The 25638-nt window shown below is 38.4% G+C and overlaps 1 protein-coding gene across 1 annotated transcript in view; it reads right to left on the bottom strand.

Annotated features, from left to right (window-relative positions):
* Window positions 1-22487, bottom strand: part of LOC119787452 (Fc receptor-like protein 5) — a 136289-nt gene extending 113802 nt beyond the window's left edge. Inside the window, exons 1-8 of the mRNA XM_038291325.1 lie at window positions 22431-22487; window positions 19982-20014; window positions 8288-8560; window positions 7360-7617; window positions 6747-7019; window positions 4194-4451; window positions 3544-3816; window positions 2997-3260 (exon numbers count right to left, since the gene is read on the bottom strand). Coding sequence (XP_038147253.1) covers window positions 2997-3260; window positions 3544-3816; window positions 4194-4451; window positions 6747-7019; window positions 7360-7617; window positions 8288-8560; window positions 19982-20014; window positions 22431-22467 — 1669 coding nt within the window. The 5' untranslated portion in view covers window positions 22468-22487. The remainder of the gene's footprint in view (window positions 1-2996; window positions 3261-3543; window positions 3817-4193; window positions 4452-6746; window positions 7020-7359; window positions 7618-8287; window positions 8561-19981; window positions 20015-22430) is intronic.
* Window positions 22488-25638: the final 3151 nt, after the last annotated feature.

Genomic DNA, 25638 nt, shown 5'->3' with positions numbered 1-25638 from the left:
CTCACCACTGTTGATTTGGGAACCCTTGCAATATATTTTATATCAACTTTGATTGATTTGGGTTTTAAATTGGACAGGATATTTAAATCAGATAGTCAATTCAGAGCAGCTTTAACATCATGGATTTATCACTAAAAGAGCATCTCAACCCTGTACTGGAATCTTACGTTATCCTATATATAACTTTTGAAAAATTCACCTCATGGAGGCAGGTTCTAGAGCACCTGGAGCATGGGCGTAGGTTTGCATAGGGACCATAGGGACATGTCCCTACCAAAATTTTGAACCGACCTAATTGTCCCGACCAATAATTGGATGTGAGCAACATGTTTATAATTTACAGCACTAGTTGTTGCAGCAGTGGCTTCTTTTCCTCTCGCAGCTCCTCTGCTGGTCTCTCCTGTCCCTTTCATGTAGCAGCGCATGGAACTGTGCTGCGCTGTTTAACTCAACTCTCATTGGTTGTTCTGCCTTAAGTTCCGCCTTCTCTCTCTCTGATTGGCTGTTTTCTAGTCCACGTGTGCTTGGAGCACAACATTGAAAATTTATTCACACTAGAATGCAGCGGTTACTACAATTAATATTAGGCTACAAAACTAGCCCCAATAAAAAAAATGAATATCATGTACACTAAAAAACAAAAACCTTTTTTTTCTTTTATAAAACGAAATATTGTGAGTCAGCCAGGAGTTCTGAAGACTGTTGGAAAAATGGGCAAATAAAGGCTGTAAGCGTCAACATTTCTGATTATTAGCCACAGCCAACTAAAAAAGAAAATGTGGAGGTTTGCTTTTTACCGATATTAAGTTGATATTACTGTTTTCATTTTTTTTGTTTTTATTTTTACAATTTTGTATAATAACTGATCTAAGTGGGTTGCTCTCTGGGGAAAGGCACATTTTACATTTATATTACTGTATGTTTTAAAGTCTCTATACTCCAGTTAATGATGAATCACTTACTAAATTAGTTGACGATTATTGAAATAATCAATTAATATGATTCATTTTTTTCAGCCCCAGATGAAATACATGATATTGGCTTCACAGAGTAACTACAGCCCAGATGTTCAACTTTTATAGTGAAGTTAATATTTTAATGAATGTATTATTTTGCTTGATACAGAGAGAGAATAGTAGGTACAAATATTAGAGTGGGGTTTAACTCTGCACAATTCTGTATCTTCAAAAGAAAATACTGTATTTACCTTCTCTCTTAGTCATTCAAATGAAACCGTTTTCAAAGTGGAAAACAGTCCTAATTCCACATTCATCAGAGCCGGTGATACTTCAAACATTGATAAACAGCATCTAATGAGTGTAGAGCTTATAACATTTTTATTAATGGAACAAAATGTTGCTTTTCTCTTTTAACAATGAATTCCTCTTATCAGTACGGATGCTCACATCGAGCATAAAAAAGGGCATGCATATTGCATAGCACCAATGACACCAGACCAATAGTGTCCCTACCAAAGTTCAAATCAGACCTACGCCCTTGACCTGGAGACATGCAAAAAGTTGGGGGCTAGGTGTGGTCTTAGCTCTGATTGACAGATGGACAGCACAAACATGGAGGAGGAGGATTTCTTTCCACCGTCTTCATCAGAGACAGAGGAAATGGTGGAAGCAAAGGAAGCTTCTATTGATGAGACCAGCAGCCCTGAGGTGTACTGATTAGATCCTCTGGCTCTAGATTCCCAATATGGAGTGAAGTTAGCTTAATGTTGATTCAGCTGCTTCATCCTCCTCTTTGAGCCACACAGACAGTCTGCTATTGCTGCTGTCTGGCTGTTCGTCGATAAATATCAGAAACAAAGACTCTTGATAAAAAATATCTTTTCATGTCAAATCTTTAAAGTAGACTGGAATAAAGATTAAGGTCTTTTTTATCCAAGTTTATGTCAAGTTGTGTGGAGGACCCAAATGCAGAGAGGAGAAGGCACGGATGAGTTTGAATGGTTTAATACAGGCATCCCCAAACTCGGTCCTCAAGGTCCCCTGTCCTGCAGGTTTTAGAGGTTTCTCTGCTTCAGCACAGCTGGTTATAATGATTGCCGTACACCAAAAGCCTGTTAATCAGCTTTCAATTAAGAAACTACAACAACATGTTGCTGCTTGAAAATCCTCTAATGGTCAGAAATATATTTAATTCAGTTTATCACAGCTCCTTGGTTTTAGTATTACATAAAATGTGGACTGTTAGGTGTCAGTCTGCCTGAATCTGCCAAATTAGAGTTTAGCCAGACTTGGTTTGAGATGTTAAGTAGATGCGTGTGAGCGCATTATAAGGAGATTTTCTATAATGTTGTGTCATGTTGGTTAATGTTGAACTCATATTAAGCATTTACATCATATTTCAATGACTGTTTCAAATTATATTTATTTTTCTTATTTTATTTTTACTTCTGTAAAAGTATAAACATATAATTTATATCTCCAGCGATTTATTCCCCATTGCTTGGCTTTTATTGGCCCTTTAATGCTGCTACTCCGCTCTCAGTCAGCAGAACCTCCATCTCCAAATCCAAGTTTTTCTTCTTCATTTTCAATTATTTTTTTTGTGTGAATGAACCCCATGGGAATTCATACCCTTATATGGCGTAGGTGGAATGCATCAGGGTTACAAGGATCATTTACTTGTCATCATTATTTACTGAAGTTAAGAATGTATGTTGAATCTGATTTGGCACATTCATAAGAGCCCACGGTAAGCGAAAGAGTAACATTAAAATGTTTTTGCATGAGGCCCAATGATTGTCATGTTTTCATCTATGGAGAAAACTATGCATGCAATCCTGATGTTTTCAACATGATTATTTGTGACTGATTCTAATCTATTGCAAATGTTGATTCTCAACATTTTTTTTATATCAGGTCAAACAATGAACATATTTCCACCTAAAGAGAATTAAGTGAAAAGCCTGTTATTTTTTCTACTAAGAGTGTTAAAATCCCTATTAAATGTAGACAGTGGTGAAAAATAGAAAAACTCACCTGACACATTTAACATAAGGACTCCCCACTCTGTTATTGAAAAGACATCTCTTCTTCCTCTGCATCTATATTCTCCACTGTAGGATTCAGTAGCTTTGTTGATCCTGTATTCACTGGATGTTGGAGAGTTTCTGCTAGTTGTTCTCCATTCATACGTCCACTGAGCTCCTCCACCTCCATGGATCTCACATCTCAGAGTGACTGTCTCTCCTCTGAATATCTGGGACCAGTTGGGTTGTTGGATCACAGTGGTTATAACAGGAACTGGTAACATATATGAAAAACACCAAAATGTTCCATCAGACAAACATGCATTACAAATAAAAACCTATTTTAAATTACAGACTTGTAAAATACTATGCAATGTTAAACATCTGTTTGCCATATGAATAGGAAAAATACTTTTCTTTGAGGCATCATCATCATCAATTGAAGCTATAGCAATGTTTTTTTTATTCTGGAGCCATAGTTTATATTATTGACATGGCTGAAAAACAGAAGAGACAATTCACTATCTTATTTTATTCCAACATAAATCTAAACTCACCAGTTTTATAGATTGTGACCTTACTGCTGTCTTCAGTGTAGAAAACTGGATCTCCTCTTCCTCCTCTGCAGCTGTATAGACCTCCCTCTGAGATGCTGATGTCTCCGTATGGCTCAATGTTTCCTCTGGTCTGGACTACAGAATATTGTTTCCCATTTCTGAACCAGTCAAACTTCCAGCCATTAGAGCTGGACACAGAGCAGGTCAGTGTTATACTGCCCCCTAGTGGTATTATTCTCTGATCGGCTATCAGTGAGGCTGTGGGTTTATCTGCTGGTGGAAACAAACAGAAAATAGACCATCATTAGAATGAGTTTTGTTTTAGGAAAATCTTCAAAAAAATAAATCAGTCCTTAACCTCTGAATGAGTCATTTATCTTCTGTTACAAAGCTTAGAAATATTGTTAAAGCATGGAGATACAGGAAATATAGATTCTATCTGCTTTAAGGTTTATCAACAGGACAAGTGTAGATGGAGGAAAAAACGATTCCTTTATTTTATGTCTTTTAGCCTCTAACTGCATATTTACACGACTGTTTAGTATTTTCACATTTGGGCTCATTCACTCATTAAACAAAGTTGCCTAATATTTTATTTAAGTTGATGTGTATGAAAACAAGACAAACTAAACATTTTCAGTCTGACTCACCTTTCACTGTGAGTCTGAAGGCATCACTCCAGGCTGTTATCTGGTAGTCTCCTCTAGCCTTACACCAGTATCTATCACCAGACTCAGTAGCTGTGTTGATCCTGTGTTCACTGGATGCTGGAGAGTTTCTGTTGGTTGGTCTCCATTCATACGTCCACTGAGCTCCTCCACCTCCATGGATCTCACATCTCAGAGTGACTTTCTCTCCTCTGAATATCTGAGGCCAGTTGGGTTGAAGGATCACAGTGGGCTTAGACACTGGAATAAATGATATTCAGTCAGAAAACTGATATAGATGTATATTAAACAGAAACTACAGTAAAGTTAATTGCTATGGATAACAACTTAATCTCAACCATGAAAATATTATATAAAAATAATAAAAATGTTATTTGATTTGTTTCTTTCAAATAATACAAGATTAAATCTCTAAATCCCAAAAGCAAGAAGATGTTTCATAGGTAAAGACAGTAAGGTGTCACATCTGGCACTGAGATAACCATGTCTACCAACATCTAACAGTATGATGTAAATCACTGCAGGGAAGTCTGAACTATTACATCAATCTGACCAACTACATAGTTCACAGAGGGGTGTAGGGTGTAGGGTGACTATTGGGACCAGACCCTTCTCTTCATACTGAGGAGGTAATTCATCCATTTAATTCAGGTGTGTTGAAGCAGAGACACATTTAAAGGGAGCAGGACACCAGACCTCAAGGACTAGAATTAAAGATCTCTGATCTACTTCATGCCTGAATTGGGAATCACCATTGTTTATTAAATATAATTTTTTTTTATCTGTTAGACTTTTTTACTTTGGGGATTTATTTTATAGATTCAAATATCTGCATTATTGAGCATCCAGACGGCCAATGAATAGCTCCAGAACTAGTGTTCATCTCCAGTGGTTATTGTGATAGAGGTCACCTTTCTATCACAGAGGAAATCAGAGACACACTCATACAATATAGAGACTGTAACAGAAGGTAGATTACAATAAACACATAAAATATAATATGTTCATCAAACAGACAAACTGTATCTAAAATGTTTCGAGTTATCAGAGATAAACAGTTTGCTATCTGAGCTTTTAAACTACATTAACATGTTTATCTGTATTATGTGCATAGTTTTGTTAATGTCTATCATTTCTATATCTGCTAAAGGTTTTCTCAACAGCTTAATAAATAATTTGGTATTGAAAATCTGACTTTAACCAAAATTATTATGTAATACTAATGATTAATAGCTTGGATGTGAAGAGAGTGTTAATTTGGCCGGATTAAAATAAGTGAATGAAAAAAAATAACAGAATAAAAAACTAAACTCACCAGTATTCCAAATAGAAATTGAATTGATTATTTTTGTTGTAAAAACTGGATCTCAATTACAATTTTCTTTTTTTATTCGAGCTCTCTTTTGTTGGAAAAGATGGATTCTTAAACAGCACTGATTAATAGCTGAGATTTAAAGAGATCATTGGTTTATCCCAGAATTAAACAATAAACTCACCAGTTTTCCAAATAGAGATTTCATTGCTTGTTTCTGTTGTAAAAACTGGATCTCCTCTTCCTCCTCTGCAGCTGTATAGACCTCCCTCTGAGATACTGATGACTCTGTATGGCTCAATGTTTCTTCTGGTCTGAACTACAGAATATTGTTGCCCATTTCTGAACCAGTCAAACTTCCAGTCAGCAGATCCATCCACAGAGCAGGTCAGTGTAACACTGCCCCCTAGTGGTATGATTGTTTCCTCTGCTCTCAGTGTGGCTCTGGGTTTATCTGCTGTTAGGTTGAAAACAAAAAAGAGTGACTTTCTCTCCTCTGTATACATCAGACCAACTGGGTTGTTGGATCACTGTTGGCTTAGAAACTGTTCGCGATAAACATTTTAGTAAGAATATTAACTTAAACTACCTTTACTAAATGGCATTCATTGCTACCAAGTGTTATGCTCGTAAAATAATGTTGTTGTTTTTTATTCTGAAAAAAACAGATATAGAGTCAATAACCATAACCTAAAAGTAGAGAGACTTCAAAATAAGATGAAAAGCAATAATGTTACCACTAGCTTAGTAAAACAGATACATTCATAGCTAAAACAAACATTTTGTAACAAAATATATTTCAGTTTTACATGTTGTAGGTAATCGGTAAACTCCAGAGATTATTTTTGAAGATACATTTCACTATTATGTTTGATCAGTCATACTGTAATTGTATGACGTAATAAAGCAGAGAATACTTTGGGGGGAAAATACATAATATAACAAGGTTTACATAAAATTTTTAAATTCCAGTAAACAGAATGATTGTCTTTATACATCGAGAGTTAAAGGAAAACATATTTTGGTTCAAAATTAAATGTAAGGACTTAACTTTGAATAAAAACAAGTGTCATGAATTAAATGCAACTACAACAATTTCACAATAGAAGCTAAATTCCAATCTAAGGTATCATGTAATGAAAGATGTTTTTTTAGACACCACTGATCTAACCTGAAATTTGAAGAGAGTCTTAATTTAGCCCAGAATATAGAGCTATACTCACCAGTTTTCCAAATAGAGATTTTGTTGCTTGTTTCTGTTGTAAAAACTGGATATCCTCTTCCTCCTATGCAGCTGTATAGACCTCCCTCTGAGATACTGATGACTCCGTATGGATCAATGTTTCTTCTGGTCTGGACTACGGATAATTGTTGCCCATTTCTGAACCAGTAAAAGTTCCAGTCAGCAGATCCATCCACAGAGCAGGTCAGCCTGACAGTGCCCCCTAGTGGTATGAGTGATTTATCTGCTCTGAGTGTGGCTCTGGGTTTATCTGCTGTGAAGTTTAAAAGAAAAGAAAAAAAAATCACATGACATGACTTACTTTAATCAAAAATACTTTTTTAATACTGTTAAAAAAAAATAAAAGTTGCTTAATAATTCATATCTAATTCAAAAAGGGATTAAAAAAGAAAGACTTTACATAAGAAATACAGATTCCAGGTATTTTAGTGAGCATTTACTACAAAAACATGCTGAACTTTTCAAGACATCTAAAATAATGTTTTACAAATTCCTTTAGTCTATGCTCATTAGTTAAACAAAATAGTTTTTTTGTTGTTGTTGTTGTTGTTTTTTAGATCAAACGATAAAAAAGTATTCTAAATTCTACTCACTTCTCACTGTCAGTGTTAAAGCATCACTCCAGTCTGTTATCTGATAGTCTCCTCTAGCCCTACACCGGTATGTACCACCAGACTCAGTAGCTGTGATGATCCTGTATTCACTGGATGTTGGAGAGTTTCTGTTGGTTGGACTCCATTCATACGTCCACTGAGTTCCTCCACCTCCATAGATCTTACATCTCAGAGTGACTTTCTCTCCACTGTATACATCAGACCCACTGGTTTGTTGGATCACTGTTGGCTTAAAAACTGTTCGTGATAAACATTTTAGTAAGAATATTACCGTAACTTAAACTACCTTCACTAAATGGCATTCATTGCTACCAAGTGTTATGCTCGTAAAATAATGTTGTTGTTTTTTATTCTGAAAAAAACAGATATAGAGTCAATAACCATAACCTAAAAGTAGAGAGACTTCAAAATAAGATGAAAAGCAATAATGTTACCACTAGCTTAGTAAAACAGATACATTCATAGCTAAAACAAACATTTTGTAACAAAATATATTTCAGTTTTACATGTTGTAGGTAATCGGTAAACTCCAGAGATTATTTTTGAAGATACATTTCACTATTATGTTTGATCAGTCATACTGTAATTGTATGACGTAACAAAGCAGAGAATACTTTGGGGGGAAAATACATAATATAACAAGGTTTACATAAAATTTTTAAATTCCAATAAACAGAATGATCGTTTTTATACATCAACAGTTGAAGGAAAACATATTTTAAGTAAGGACTTAACTTTGAATAAAAACAAGTGTCATTAGTTAAATGCAAGTACAACAATTTCACGATAGAAGCTAAATTCCAATCTATGGTATCATGTAATGAAAGCTGTTCTTTTAGACACCACTGATCTAAGCTGAGATTTGAAGAGAGTGTTAATTTAGCCCAGAATATAGAGCTATACTCACCAGTTTTCCAAATAGAGATTTCATTGCTTGTTTCTGTTGTAAAAACTGGATCTCCTCTTCCTCCTCTGCAGCTGTATAGACCTCCCTCTGAGATGCTGATGACTCCGTATGGATCAATGTTTCTTCTGGTCTGGTCTACAGAATATCGTTGCCAATTTCTGAACCAGTAAAAGTTCCAGTCAGCAGATCCATCCACAGAGCAGGTCAGTCTAACGCTGCGCCCTAGTGGTATGGTTGTTTTATCTGCTCTCAGTGTGGCTCTGGATTTATCTCCTGTTAGGTCAAAAACAAAGAAAAAAAAAATCTCATCAGCATATGACTTAATTATGAGAAAATGATTAACATGTGATTGAATTATTTATGGTAAAAGAATTCAAAAGTTATTATGGTTTATCATACTTTATAAAATGCGTGTTTCCCATTGATTGAATGATTGATTATTTTTTTTACTTTATTGATCTCACAGTGGAGAAACGCATTCATTACATCAGCTCAAATAGTCAAAGAAGAAGAATGTGCAAAAGGAAGAAAATGCACGGGATATATACAGTATATACAGTGTGTCCAGATATGACAGTTTTTTGTTTTTTGTTTGGTTGTTTTTTTTATAGTAGGATCATAGGTATTTATATAGATTGATACTTATATTCATATATAGATGTATATTTATATTTATAAATATATATATATTTATTGCACTAGGTATTAAATATAGAGAAACAGGTTATTGCACAGGTTATCAAATAGTAGTTGCACATTATACACTGCACAAGTTATAGCCATTGTAGTGTGGCATTGTAGAGTCTGGTTGCAGCAGTGATGAATGACCTGTGGTGACACTCCTTTTTGCAAACAGGGTGTAAAAGTCTTTCAGTTCCTCTACAGGCTAGTGGAAAGGGTGGTAGGGGTTGTCCATCATGGATGAAAGCTTGAATAGCACCCTCCTGTCAGCCAATTCCTCCACTGAGTCCAGAACGCAGCCCAGGACAGAAGCAGCCTTTCGCATTAGGTTGTTAAATCTCTTTCTTTCCCCATCTGCGCTGCTAGGGGACCAGCAGACAACCACGTAGAGGAGGGCTGATGCCACCGCAGGGTCAGAGGTTTTAAGCAGAGGCCTGCTCAGTCAAAAGGATCTCAGCCTCCTCAGGAGGTGGAGGCGGCTCTAGCCTTTCTTGTACAGGGTGTCGGCGTTATGAGTCCAGTCCAGTTTGTTATTGACGTGAACACCAAGGTATTTGAATCTCTCCACGGTGTCTATGTCCTGTCCCTAGATGTTCATGGGGGAGTGAGGTGGGGGTGTTGTCCTGAAGTCGATCACTATCTCTTTGGTCTTACTGGTGTTAAGACAAAGGTGGTTCTTCTCACACCAGTCCACAAAGTTCATGATGGCCGATCGATACTCCAGCTCGTTCCCCTCAGAAACACAGCCTCAATGGCTGAGTAATCGGGATGGCGGAGGTGTAGGCATCTTTAACCTTTGCATAAAAGGTCAAGGGTTTTGTTGTCCCTGATTTTACATGTGACATACTGGGTAAGCATGGGAAGGGTGGAACGGAGGGAGGCTCGATTGAAATCTCCAGTTATGAACAGGAGAGAGCTGGGGTGCTATGTCAGCATAGTCACTGCGTCGTGGATTGACTCGCACGCAGCTGTGACGTCCACAGAAGGGGGGATGTACAGTAAACTAAGAAAATGATCATGTTCCCAAACTCTCGTGGAAGATAGTGTGGTCTCCCAATGGCGTAACTACACAACAATAGGCCAGTAAGCAACATTATCTGGGTGGGCCCCATATGAAGTACAACATGTGTTAAAGGTTCAGGATATGGCGACAGTTCCATAAATCGGCCACGAAGATACAATTATGCAATTCTCAACTCATTTCAGGGAGATGCTTATCGAACACCCTCCCACCCCCCGCCGTAGACAACCGACCCGAAATGTGCCACATCCATACACACTTCTATAGCAGTAGTTCTAATCCGCATATGATGCACAAATTATTGTGCTGCGTGCATGCTATCACTCCCATTAAAAAACCCCACCTCGCATAGTCTAAAATCCGGGACAATTTATCAGACTCACGGGCCTCCGTGAACAACAATCTATTCCAGGAGACTTGGGATGTCTGAAGCACAACAAGCCATCGGGCTCGCTTGAGCTTCACAGCCCCCCTCCTCACCCACACTCTCTCCATTCATCTTCTGGTCACAATCTTTACTCACTTTAGCAGTAACATCCACCTCTCCCTATTGGGTTCTTTGAAAGAATGTGTTTATATTGGGAACTTTTTGCCATTCTTCCAGCAGCTCTTCTTTCCTTTTTCTTTTCTGGAATCCGCTTAAGTACCTCTATTTTGTTATCCATCGTCGCAAACACATTATACGTAACGGTTATGGTTTTAATCTATGCTCTGGGTTACCTATAATTCTAAATCGTAGTGTAAAAAATAAAATACTCAAATACATAGTTATACATACTTACATACATACTTTTACATACATACTTTTAAGATCTTTATTGCGGTTTGAAACATAAATGCGTGTATTTTTTTACCAACAGTCTAATGAACTATACAGTTATTAACATAGTAATTAAAAGTACCATCAAGGTCTTCTGCGGTCAGTCAGTTCAGCATCAGGTGGGTTTAAGAGGCATATTTCACACCATTACATCTGCAAAGAGATGTCCTGATCGACAAATGCGTAGGGAACTCACCAGGTGTCAGTGATGAGGCCCCTAAGAAGTCGTGGGCCCGTAAGCAACTGCTGTCTCTGCTTACCGATATTTACGCCATTGCGGTCTCATACCCACTGCCAGTAGCTCCACCTCCACCCTCTGTATATATATTCCTTCAAGTAAACATTAGCAGTGCCACACCATCTCTCCTTCAAATACATTGCCAGCCCCTCTCCTCCCTTTTTTCCGCTCTCTAACCATGTCTCCGTGAAACACATGTTACTTGTGTCTCTTTATCTCCCCCCGAAGCGGGTTAAAGCTGCAATCTCCTTGATCTTGTTGCACAGCAACCTTACATTTCCCATGACAACCGAAGGTAGATATCTTTTTTTCCCTGCTTTGTCCTCCCACCCATGCAGCCTCTCCATTTCCTCCTTATTTCTGTAGGGATGCTGGTCTCGCAGCATGTTGTGGAGCAGGGCTGTTCATGGCAGCGCGCAGTCCCATTAGCTGCTCCTGTTTCTAAACGACGGGTTTGGAGTCGGGGGAAAAAAGGATCACCCATTGCAGCATCAAAAAATTCGAAAGAAGGAGAAAGCTCAGCACTATAGTCCCAGAAGCTGGGTTACTTTGTTTGCATATTTTCAGAATATCAGATACGGTATTCAACAGTGGCGGCTGGTGCAGTTTTCTCCAGGGGATTTATAAATTCAAACAGACATATACCAAATTCCAGTCAAACGTATACTAAGTTATCACACCAGTATATTCATATGAATGCCAACAACAAAAAAGATTATAAAAACAAAACGGTTTACAGTACAGGTTTAGGTATGTACAAGTTTAATTTCTGTACATAAACCTTGCCCTTTTGAGGCTTTGTGAAGGCAAATCTGTGTTTTGCATGGTCCAATATGGTGTCATAAATGTCCCCTGAGCTTTTTCAAAGGTCTGTTTTGGTCCCCTGCGCATTTTACTGTCCAAAAACAATGTAAGGCTGCAGTACACAGACATTCGTCGAGCAATAGAACCAATCAGACAAAAATGCAGCTCAAACTGAAGCCTTCTTTTCTGAGTTTAGACTGCCCACAAGCTTCTGTTTGTTAAACCTAAAGTCTTTTCTGAGAAGCTCACCTGCAAACATCTGATGCGCCACTGAATCTGGTTTGCGGTAAGATGGTCAAACACACTGAATGCGTCCCCCCCACTTCTGAAATCAAATTTGTTCATGGTCCCTAACTGCACCACCGAGTGTGGGAGGAGGGAGCAGCTGAGAGACGCTGGACAGGGGGAGCTGAGTGAAGAGCCGAGCCCAGTAGTAGATGTGATACCCACAGATGACTGAGTGACAGGTGGAGTGGCTGTTGTTGGAGAGGAGCCCGAGCAGCAGCCGAGGAAACGCTCAGAGAGGAATCTGAGCAACACCTGGAGCATAGAGAGAAAGAAACAAGGTCAACCATGGTAAACTGAAGCTGTCAACAGACAGAGGCCAAGGGAGCCTACCACGGGAGGAACATTAAGAGACTGGTGACTTCTGGCTGCTTCCTCGCTCCTTTTAGCTGCCAGTCCTCAGCACCGTAACGAGCTGTAGCTTTAGGGGCACGCCCACCTGTCAGCTTTAAGTCATCTGTTGGGAAGAGGAGATGGAAAACACAACAAAGCAAGCAGGAACTGCTTACCACACCGCTGAGCCCTGGCAGGTCTAAACTCACCAGTAACATAAATAACAAATTCATCACTCAGAGAAGTTATTATGTTTCTTTCACTTGAAAAGATGAGCCTCAATTATGTAATCTAGTTACAGGATTTACTATTGGTTGTGTTTCAGATGGCCAGAAGACAATTTATCTATTTTTATTTCTCATACGTCCACGGTCACTGGTTCCTTTAGAGACCGTTTGTTGACGGTCTCTAAGGGAACCAGTGACCGTGAGAAGAGGGAGCAACAGAATGCGGCTGACCAACATCTGAGCTCCTGAATCGGATTGACCGTGAGACAGGTGCCGCTAACTCAGCAAAGCTTGAATATCCATCTTCAAACGAAGTTCCCCGCAGCAATTCACCACACATTTCTGAAGCAGCCTTCGAGTTCACAAACTTCTTTTTTGCCACACATCCCATACTGCTGAGTTCTTTCTATATTGTGGCATTCTGAAACAACTTTTTTTTTACTTTCTAAATACTGCAGGCACCTGTTATGATAGCTCAGTGACAGGACTAGAGGGATATTTTGTAATTCAGATATCAAAATATATAGTTTTGGCTAGTTAAATATAACTTTGAGATATCTTGATTATAATTCCAGATGTGTGAAACTTTAAATGATGATTCTCAACAGGCATTTTGACTCTCCAAAATGTGATTGATTGATATCTTGAATTGTTATTTTCACTAGTCCTAAAATAATTTCAGCTATCTTAAAGCAGGGGTGCTCATTACGTCGATCGCGATCTACTGGTCGATCGCGGAGGCAGTACTGGTCGATCGCAATGTGATGTTAAAAAAAAACTGTCAGCCTATTGCCTCAGATTTTAAGCCCTTGGTAAAACATATGCTGACCAAAATGAGTGAGAAAACTGGACCGAGTAAAAAGGCAAAAACATATCACTTTCATACGGAAGGGGAGGTGGACTTTTTTTCACAATGTAATTTTCGAAGTGCGTTTGCCTCATCTGCCAGTCTTCCATCGCCCTACCAAAGAAGGGAAATGTGGAGTGGCATTTTTGGACTGTTCATGGAAAATATGACATTGACTTTCCCCCAAAAAGCCAGCTGAGAAAGAGAAAGGTGGAGGAATTAAAATCCCAGCAACATTTTTCTCCGGGCTCAGGGCTCAGGCTAAAAGGCCAAGCCTTTTTAGGGTACTTCCAATTCAACACCAGGCCTATGCTCCATCTATACGTGATCAACACCCAGCCCAGGCTCCAGCTCCAGTCATTCACCACCAGCCCCTGGGCTCCAGCTACACCAGACCAATACCAGAGATCAGCTCCAGCTTAGTACCACCCAACCCAGGCCCAAGCTAACAGGAAATACCAGGCCACAGTAGAGGCCATCCACCACCAGGCCTAACATTTTAATTAGTTGTTATTTACCCACAGCAAGTAGATCTGTGGAATCTAACTATTTACTAAGGTGAGCAACATGACTATGAAAAAGAAGTAGGGAATATTAAGAAATCACTGCAAATGTAGGATGACAATTTTGAAAACATCTCTGCCTGTCAAGATAAAATAATGGACCTAACAGGTATTGCAATACATTCTCACTGACTACGCATCCCTGAAGACACACCCTACTAGCACTAGATATTAGCTTCCTATTTCGCCAAGGCTTTGTGCTGCTAAAAGTCTAGGCAAAGCGCTTCCAACTGACTGCTACGGTATGTAGCAACCACATTTCTTCAGAGAAGTCTGCTCTCGCTGGACCAAGTCAGATTGCCTTTTTCCTGCGATTCAGAAGCAGCTGAACACATTGTTTTTACTCTTCCTGCTGTTCAAACCGAGTGAACGCAGTGCATCCTGAATCCTGGTGCAGCAGAGACAGAGAAGAGCTAGTCCAGCTCTGCTAACCACCGAACAACGGGGGCCCCGATCGTTGTTCACCGAAGAAGCTGCTAGAAGCCGCCAGACCTCGACTGCCTGTGAGACGGAGGGACGGAGCAGTGCCACTGAGGTGCTACTATGAGTTGTGGCTATTTGCTAACCACCGTAGATAAAAGGCAGACGTCCTGCATGCTACCGTGAGTTATAAAATTAACCCCCTCACAAATCGCCTCCTATTGTTGCATCAGATTCATCCAAATCTCTTTGAGTTGCTGTTGGACGAACAGACTGGTCCGAAGACGGGCCTGCAGAACACTGAAACGGAACCGAAGGCCTTCCCTCCATGGACCAAACATTGGACCCGCCAGAACCAGAACCCCTGGGGGCCAGCTAAGCTAACGGGTCTTTCAGCCTCATCGTAGTATAATGCATTCCTGCGTCATTATTCATTTTTCTACCAAAAACTCAATGAAACTTCATTGTTTTGACTGCAGTTAATATCTCTGCTGCTATTATAAAGGACACTTTCAAATGCATTAAGCCTTAGACTTCGAACATCAGAGACTTTGGACATACTCTTAAACCCTTCATCCCCTTTTATTTCTTTAGTTTAGCTTATTTTCAGTAGTGTTTAGTGTTTTGCTTAGTTATTAGATATAATACTGTGTGACTGTAACTAATAAAGGTACTGTTGTATTTTTAACCCGTGGTTTTTTGTGTTCATTTTACACAGTGAATGATTTATCACTCAGGTTGGATTCACTTTCCTTTCATCCAAATGAACAAAGACACATTTATTTGGTTGGTGATTAATAACTTTGCTAAGAGTCATAGCCTAAATTACTAAATTGGTCAAAGCAGAACTAAAGCAGTTCTCTAGAATGATTGGTGTTGTGCTTTTGGGTCTAGAGACAAAACCCAGCTCATATTTGCCAATGCTGTGGAAAAGAGAAGTGAGGAAAACTTTACACATGATGACCACACAAGAGTGGACGAGCAGGTAGCTGGTTTTCTAGAGACCAAGAACATTGTTATTGACTGTAGTCTTATCAAAGCATGTCATGCTCTTCCAAAGAGAAAACCCCACTCAATCAACAACTACTACTCTGAAATTCATTAGAGGAAACACAAAATTGGGCACATTATGCAGTGGAAATCATGAAATTTAACCAATATTTATTTGAATGAGCACATGACAAAAAGTATTGCAGACATTGCAAAGAACATTCATTTTCTTCGTCTACATGGAAAAATCTTGCTCAGGAACCCAGAGTGACAGTCTGTGGAAGTGGGGATTGAACTTGAAACCTCTGGGATCCAAGCACAATGCCCTAACCACTAGGCCACCCCTGCCCCCTAAGACTCAGCTACAGCCTGTGTCCAGTGCCAGCATGCTAAGTCCCAAGGCCACAGTAAAGAACCCTTAGAACCATCTCCCATTCCAAAGCAGCAGTTTGACCATTTTCATGTGGACTTGGTGGGTCCCCTGCCCTATCACAGGGCTTCACACATCTCCTGACCATAATCAATAATACCACCCAGTGGACTGAATTGGTCCCCCCGTCATGTATAATGTCAGCAGCAGTGGCCTGGGCCTTTCTGTCAACCTGGGTTGTATGTTGTGGCCCCATTTCAGACATTTCTTCTGACAGCAGCACACAGTTTGTTGGCTGATGGTCCAAAGATCTAGATTCACCTCAACACTGTGTGCAATCCGAAGGTTAATCGGTTGTGTGAGTTTTTTTAACATCTTATTGAAAGCTGTACTCTGTGATTCTTTGACTGATGGCAACTGGGTTGGCTTTCAATGGGTCATGCTTGGTTTATGTTCAGCCGCAAAAGAGAACCTTTGCACTTCCCCAGCTGAGCTGGTTTCTGGTCAGTCCTTGCCTGTCCTTGGGGCATTTTTACCTGAGCCCTTTCACCACGGGTTCAGTCGACGTTTTTTTTGTCCTCAGAGGGACTCCTTTCATGTTCCCATCCCTTTCCACCATTGTTTGCCCCAGTAATTTTTTCCAGAGAACATAGATACCTCTAAATGTGTTTTTCTTTGACTTGATGCACACAGAAAACCACTACAGCCTATGAACAAAGGCCCCCTCAGGGTACTTGAATCACGCCCTAAACATTTTTTTTTAGATCTGTGGGGGTGTAAAGAACCATCTGTATTGACAAGGTCAAACCCACTCAAGTTCCGGTGGATGAGCAGGTTGTGATGGCCCAGGCTTCTTCCAGAAGAAGACCTCCCTCCACTGCATTAAATGGACTCCTGTTCTCCCTCCAGGGATCATGATCTGTCGGAGCTTGACAATTTCACAGCCTTTCCTTGTTGACTTTGTCCTAAAGAAAAGAAGTTCCAGGATCTTTCTTCTGGGTCCAAAATCAGCCGTTTTGGGCATTTGTTGAGGCCCGAGGTTCTGGACTAGTCATTGACCCTAATGACTGTTCCAGGAGAGCGCAAGTTGTCGTCCACTACGGGACTCTACTCTCACTCAGTGGAGAGTATGTTTGCTATATATGTTTGCTGAACCGTTGCTTGTCAGTTGGAGTGGAGAAAAAAAAAAACATGTCGTCCTTCCACAATTTTTTTTTTTTTTTTGCACAAGCTTTGCTGTGTTTTTTTTTTTTTCCACTTTTTATACTGTCATTACACTGTCGCAAGTACAGAGAAACAAAATTCACTCTCCGCATTCAAAGCATCTCCTTAAGGAGCAGTTGGCTGCCATTGTGAGGCGCCTGAGGAGCAGTGTTGGGTTAAGGGTCTTTGCTCAGGGACCCAGAGTGGCAGTCTGTGGCCATAGGGCTTGACCTCAGAACCATTTGGATTCCAACCGCAATGCCCTAACCACTAGGGCGTCACTCCCCTGTTTTAAGTGAATTTGCTGAACTCTGACCTTTTGGAGATCAAGCGTACACACAGGAAACAGCTGATATCATCACTGGAAGACCTTTGCACTATTCTAATTCACAACACGTATGTTAATTGCTGTTTAGTTTATGCTGTAAGATTTTATTTCTACCTTTGTGCATTTGTAATTATTTTATTTTTTCACATTTTATTTTTATTTTCCAATCCTTTATACATTAAATTTTTTTCCATAACTATTCCAGTCTCCTAAGATCTTTTTGAAAATATTCATTAATTATTCATTTGCTGTGATTACTCAGTAGTTAGAAACACTTCATGGCTGCTCTACCCACCTCTAGTTACAGGAGACTACTTGCAACATTTTATCCTAACATTAACATGTTACTATTTGAATAATGAAACTTAAGTAAACGCATCACTAGTTGAGAGAGTTTCGCTCAAAAAGTGCATAAGTACGATGCACTGAGAAACTCATCATCAAACTATGGGTTTTAATACATTGGAATACATTTTAATACATCGCAGAGAATACATTTATTTATCAGTTTGTGCTTCATCCTCTCCTTAAGCAAGACCCTTCACAGTGTCTTTAAACAAACTAAATTGAATATAAACCTATCAACATAACGACAAATTCTACATATTTCACCCACAACACAATCATTGATTGCTACCAAATATTTTGAAGTTGGACATTACATTTTGGATCCAAATGGGACTAAAATAGCTGTAATGTCAAGTCCTAAACTATTACTTAGTTACCTTAATTAAAGTGATAAAATGTTGTCAAGCGTCCCCCACCCAAAACAAAAATGTATTGTGTTTTGATTTAAACTAATTACATCTTCATTTTTTCTCTTTTTTTATACAAACAAAGTAACTGTTGACAAATACTTCCTGTCATTAGCTATGATCATATAGCTGTCATTTTCCTTTTACTTAATAGTACAAGCAGGGGCTAGCTGTTGTTGAAATTTAGCCTGGGAGCTTGGTGAGGGAGAGTCATTTAAATCAGTTCCAATTTGGAACCATGATTTTAATACGACCATTTCATATGCATTATAGAAAAGTTATATTAAACAATTAAAACAAATACCTGAATTTATTTAAAGATAAAGAAATAAAAACAATTATTATCTTATTAATCTGTATAAAACTTGACCACTGCCCACAATAGCGTACTTATGGGAATACCAGTACCAATGTTAAACATTTCAGAGTTAGAACTCAAATGTATAATATAAAAAACAACATACGAAATGCACTACAGACACAAACTAAATAAATTACTTAACTTGTTTGTATTTTTTTAGCTTTTAAAGCTAAGTATATATAAATATGTAAACAGAACAGAAAAACAGAGTATATATTTATTTAAAAGATTTCTTAAGTATGCACCTTGGTCTGGAAAACCCTAAACAGGACTTCTCAAGCTGACAAATGTTTAATCAGAATTATTTCAATCTCAGCTAAGAAAACTTTGACAAGAAGATGGCATAAAATAGACATACCTAGAATGAAATTAGTTTAAACTACTAGGCCACAAATATTTGTGATGGAAAGACTTGTCTTGACTATATCTTGACTTGACTATGTCTCTTGCACTTTAATGAAAAATTGAATAAATCTGACTAGGCTTGGTTTAAATGCACACAATATATCCAAGGTTAAAGAAGAAAATATGTTCATTACTTTACACATTAATCAACCAAATTTTTGAGAAGTGTCCGTATAAGTAGACTTTCCGGTAGTGTTTCACCTATACTGATACCAGTATCGGGCGGGGCCCCGATCCATCACTAAAATGGTGGTATCAGTATAGGTGAGTACCAACAAATAGAGCACCGATACCATTTTGAGAGCCAAACATTTATTCAACTATTATCACCCATTCCAGGTAGGCAATAAAAAGCTCTATTGGATTCACTTTGTTTTAGTCTTTTTCTTACTTCACAAAGGTAGGCAGCAGCTTGACAAAGCCATGAGGGCAATTATTTTACATCCAAGTAGTATGCAGTTGTTCATACATATACACACACACATCAATCTCAAACAGATGGTATGGTATTGGTATCAGCCGATACTGCATAGCCAGGTATTGGGTATCGGGCCAAAAAAGGACATCGGACAATACTACCTCCCAGCAATCCTTGTTTTGACTCCTGACCTTAACCTGTCTGGTTCCTTTTTTCTTTTGCCTGCCATTCCTCTTTTAGATACCCCTTTTAATTTCACATCTGTAGACATTGATGTCCTGCTTTCAATAATGACCAAGTGTATTTGCTTCTTTTCTGTCTCTGGATGTTCTGTCAGTAGTGTTTACAACCACTTTGACCTGAATTTAAAGCTACTCTTTCTTTAGTTTGAATTTACATATAATTGGGATAAATCAATAAATATTCATCGTCTACTGATTTTCTTCAGGCTCTCACCAGACCTGTGTTTAGATCAAATAAAACTTTTAAAATGAAACCAATTTTAGGAAAATGTAAGCTGTGGTAAACATATTATGGTGAGCAAACAATACATAATAGAATATAAATACAAATAAGATCTTCTGAGAAGGAAAACAGAGAAAGAGGTGGATTGAATCACTCTTACCTTGAGCATAATCACAATGAAGTGTAAAAGTCACTACAATAAAACAAAAACAAAAAATTATTAATAGAACAAAATATCTTTTTTTAATTTGTAAAGTGAAACTGTCAAAGAGGGATCCACAAAAAACACAGAATAGAGAAATCAGGTTCAAGCTGAACAATTAAAAGTGAGAAAAACATTTTTTTTCTACGACTAAACCTGGTCCTAAGCTTTAAATAATGGCCTGTTCTTATTCAGTGAGCCAGACTTACAAGAAACAGATTTTAGTTTCCCATGAATAGAAACATATCAAGTGGTGTCAGATATATAAAGAGAAAATAACGCAGACAATTATTAAGGGCTGCAAGGGAGATTATTCTGAATTTTCACTCACACACGACTGAAACTTTAAATAGCTCTCATACACAAAAATACATGGTCATTCACCTGAACAATGAAATGGACTAGACTCACAACACTGAGACTTCCTATAGGAAGGGTCAAAGCAGACTCTTCATGCTGAGGAGACTGAAGTCTTTTGGAGTGCAGGGGGGCACTCCTAAAGACCTTTTTTGACAGTTGTGGCATCAACCATCTTCTATGGAGCAGCGACTTGTTTGTAGCTGAGAGAGAGCGGCTGGATAAGCTGATCAGGAAGGCCAGCTCTACGATTGGATGCCCTGTGAACTCAGTGCAAGAGGTGGGAAACAAAAGGACCCTAACTAAAATAACATCTCTGTTAGATAATGTTTCCCACCCCATGCATGAAGCTGTTGCTGAACTAGAAAGCTCCTTCACTGACACGCTGCTGCGCCCTAAATGCACAAGGGAGTGTTATCACAGATCCTTCCTCCCAACAGCTGTGAGATATTAGACTTAGACTTTTTTATTGGTCATTTTGTATGCACGGAGTGCATACAGAACGAAATTGCGTTGCATACAGCTTATGAACATTGCATTGATATTTCAAATGAGATGGAATACATTTCCGGATTGTTACACACAGGTTATACAAAAAGCGCAGCAGTGGTCAAAGTGTAAAGAGTGCAGTGGATAAAAACAGTGTGCAAATTGCAATGGTTCAGTGCAAATAGGCATTTGTGCAAAAATGCGTTATTTCCTTCGGTTGAGAATAGAAATGAGATAAACTGAGAAAGCTGAAAGTTAAACGCTCAGCAGCATTTGATGCCCGATAATGTGCAATAGGTGCAGAGTTCGGTTTGTGGATCAAAGGTTCAACAGTCTGATGGCAGTATAACCATCACTGTTCCCAGCAACCTTAATAAGTTGTTACATTCATGCTGATTTTTTCATAGTTTCTGTCTTAGTCAGTTAAAATATAAATATAAGAATAAATAATGAATAGCTGTGGACATTGTTACAGTAATGCATATGTGAAAATAGCAGCAACACCAGAGATATGCAAAATGACCACAGCATGTTATTTAAAAACACTATACAGAACAGTTTTTTGTTTATTTTCTTATCTCTTTCACCTATTCTGTTATTTTTATATATTTTTTATAATGTCCACATTGTGTGACCACTTCTGCTATAAAGTTTTGCTGTTGCTGTAACGCCACAATTTCTCTACTGTGGGAAAATAAAGGGATTCTCTATTCTACACACTACTGAAACAATGATCAAGTTTTTCTGAGGTCATTCATTTCACAATACATCAGAGAATAATGTTTGAAATAAAAAAGGTCAGACTTAACTACATTTTGGTTTAAACTGTTTACATTGGCAAAATTAGATCTTTTAAACTGTGGGTAAAGACTTCCTATTATCATCTATGACCTAATTTAGAAATGCTTTTCATGCCTACTCTTTCAAGCTTCCTCCTTGGTACTAAACCACCATTGTTCATCAAAACATATGTAAAACTCTCACTTTTTGTCCACTAAGTCTTTAGGTTTTTACTGAAATATCTTTTTTTTTAACTGCAATAAATCAGTGATGGAGGTAAGAGCATTTCAGTCGTGTGTATAAGAACATTTAAGTATAATAATGTTTCAATATGTAGTATAAGGGCTTATAGGCTTTCAGTAGTGTGTGTTGAGAGCAAATTTAAAATAATTTTCCTCAGAATTTCCTCAGAATTTCGTAATCATAACCTCATCACCGGCTTTGTCAACCTCCTTTCATCTTTTACAAGACTAAAAGCAATTAGTGAGCTTGAATCAGCAACCAGCTTCCCATCTCTTGTATAACTGATCTATCTGCTGGATCTTTCTGAAGTGATGCTGCTGCATCAAATCACACTGGTTACCAGCTGCAAAAGTCAGGGGTAACAAGAACTTGTCACATATTGCTTGCACAGATTAACATGTTCAAGTCCTGTATAATTTGAAGTGTCATAATTTATAAAATGGTACTCAGTTTTTCAGCTGACAGTCTTGGACTATAATCTACACAGTATGGAAATAATTGATGCAATAGATTAATAGGAAGTCAGTAATATACTTACAGAAGAAGCCCAGCATGCAGAGCAAAGGGTGCCCCATCCTCACCTCCAGAACTGCTGCTCAGAAATAGTTAAGCTGTTTGCTCTAACTACAATTTTGGAAAAACAAGAAGTATTAAATGGAAATAAAACCAAGTATTTTCAGACTTCTTTAGACACCCCTGCTCTGCATGTGTTTCCTTCCCCTTTTTTCAAAGCTCATAAAGAAAGTAGCAGCAGCTTCTAAAAGTGATGTGTTAGAAACAGATTTCCTCCCACAGCGGAAACTTATCAGTTCGGTTTATGGGCAAATAGCTCGGCCAAGTTCAAAACACTTTTAAATGTAATGCTCTATTCAATGTTGGAGGTTTTTAGTTTGTAGCTCCATAAGCACTTAATGGGATGTTTGTTTTTAATTTTTGGCCAAAAAGACTTGGCAAAATCTGAGTTTTATATTTATTAATCTGCAATGGATACGTTGCAAAAAACAATATCTTCTTTCTTGAAGAAAAAGTTTTTAATTCTTCAGCTGATCTCTGCCATCTACAATCTGTTTCTCCAGCTCTGCAGCATTTTTCCTGGAATGAAAATCTGTCGAACTTAAACACATTCCACTGTTTTAGCACCTCAATAAGGTTAAGTCAAATAAGGTTTGAAAGTTCTGTTTAATTGCTATACTGATTAAAAATTTATTTATAGTCTGTTTTTTTTTACATATTATTTTTGCTGTGTTTTTACGTATTATGTGAAAACTAATTTGACTCACAGTAAAGGCTGCACAGATCAACAGCAGTTGCTCAGACATTGTGGTTGAATTAGGATTTTTGAACTCAGTGCACAGGAAACCATGAATTGAATGGGTAGTTAAACAGAAAAAGGAAACCAAATCAAGGTTCTGTTCACACCTTGAACAATAAACTCCAATTTGTATAATAATAAAAAAAAGACTCTTACTTTGTTAGCTCTTCAGCTTTTTTAACTTTACTTTGGAGACAGTAATTTTCATATTATAGTTTACACTAATCATAATCAATTCATTGTCATCATCTTGGCGTTAATGATTAACTTGGTTAATTCCATCCACCTGTCTGGCTCCACCAAGTTTCTCAGGTCTGTTCATCTCTGCCACCTGCTCTAATCTCTAGTTAACCTCCCTGTTCCCAGTCATCAGTGCCAGATCTTTTGAGCCTTTGGTGAGAGTTCTTTGCCTTTGGACCTCTGAGCATGCCTGTTTCTGTTCTGATCTATTTGCCTAACGTGTCTTCAGACTCCTGCTGGATTCTGCCTGTTTTGACTGCACTTGGACCTGCTTCCTGACATCGACCTGGATTTCCCTTCGGTACCTCTTCGGATCTCTGGTTTCCTGGCTTGGACTCCTGTGAACTTCTTCCACACCGGCTTTGGCTTCATGTTCTGGAGTATCCTGCCTTCCTTGGTCTGCTTGGATACGTTGGTCATCAAGTTCTGCAATCTTCAAGGCTTCGATGTCTGGAACTTTTTGGGCAGCGTTTGCTGCATGCTGTTGGCAGCTATTTGGCTGGAATCCACCCCTTCCTCTGGGCACGGACTGAACTTTAAGACCAGGTTAGTGATTCACACATTCGTAAACATCCTCCATCAGATTTACATGGTCGCTGACCCGAGTTTTCCCTCTGGAATCCACATCTTCCTCTGGGCATGGACTGAACTTTAAGAACGGTTTAGTGACTCACACATATCTAAACATCCTCCATAAGGTTTACATGTTCACTAACCTAAATTCTCCCTCTGCGTTTAAGGCAGAGGTTCCTGCCCAAGAGGTCCTGGTTTGCAGTTACAGCAGATGCTTTATTTATAATAAATGCTTTTGATATTTTGTTCTGAGCCTTGACATTCATATTCCTTTCAAGTTTGTTTAATAACAATCAGCACCTCATGAGGTAGGCCCTTCTAATGCAGGAACAGAAATTTTATATTTGTCATAAAAAAAAATTTCTTGCTGGTATCAAGTTTTTAAGTATGATTCTTTGAAAATGAATCATACTTTAAAATGTTTGACTTTATGATCACAAAACGTTTCTTGTAATTTATATTATAGCTGTTTAACACTGGAAGCAGTGGTTCAGCCTTAATTATGGAGATTAAAGTGTGACAACCCAACCTTGGGTTTGGCTATATCAATTATTTGATCTGCTTTCCTAAAACTGCTCCCTGTATGACACGGTATGTTCTGGCTTGATGTATTCTCCTCATTTTTTTGTACTTGTTCACTGTGCTGATGTCCTCTTCTCTATCTGTGTTTATTTTTTTTTTAAATGGTTAAAAGGTCCTTCTCTAGCAAGCAGCCATCTTGATGGGTTAGTTTTAAGGTTTTCAGCGATTGCTAAGGTTTGTTTTTTGGTACGTTATTGTGGATCATCCTAAGGGGTCACCAGGGGGTGGCTGAGGCCCCGTTTTGGCCAGCTGTTGTTCCCACCTGGGTGACACCATGCAGGTGGCTCTTATTCCTTCATCAGTGCTGTGTATACGTATCACTAAGATCAGGGAGATGTGGTAATTTGAGTTTTGGGTTACCCTATCTGATTTACATTTTTGAGGCCCTATATATATCTCGCAACCCACCTGCTGGACACAATTGATCTGCAACAGTACTGTAGCGGTGCATACGCATTTGACCTTTGTTAAATATTCAAATGTTAAAATGTGTGTAATTTTTTGTCTATATTTATAAAAAATATAACTCTTTTTACTTATTTTTCATCATTTAAGATTTAGAAATAGATGTGGACACATAAAAACAAGGCAATAATTTCCCTTTCTGTGCCTTGATAATCTATCTCTGGTTAAAATCAGCAGAGCCTCTATAAAGTCACAGCTGAGACCCCAAGTTCCCTTTAAGCTGTTTCCAATACATCAAATAGACTCAATAAAGGCCTATCAACCCTTAATCCTTAAAGGCAAAGATTTGGTCCAGTGTTCCATGGTCAGGGCAAACACAACACTGTCCCTCCTAAATCTTAATATTAACAATAAATCAAGGCTGATCTTCGTTTCGAGGAGTTCATTAATTTGAAGATGAGGCTTTTAAATGCATTGTTGAGTTGTGATTGGAATAATTATCGAATTGGAAAACATTCTAAGTTACCTGCTTTAGATATTAACACAACTGGCTCTAGAAACTGCAGAAAAATAGAACTACTCAGGTGGAATACATAAAGTATTCATTCACAGGCATGAATTAGTGCTTGGTGTC

Source organism: Cyprinodon tularosa, unplaced genomic scaffold, assembly GCF_016077235.1.
Source record: "Cyprinodon tularosa strain WSP-4 unplaced genomic scaffold, ASM1607723v1 ctg299, whole genome shotgun sequence".
In the NCBI taxonomy this organism is placed as follows: Eukaryota; Metazoa; Chordata; class Actinopteri; order Cyprinodontiformes; family Cyprinodontidae; genus Cyprinodon; species Cyprinodon tularosa.
This window is presented reverse-complemented; position numbering and strand designations above follow the sequence as displayed.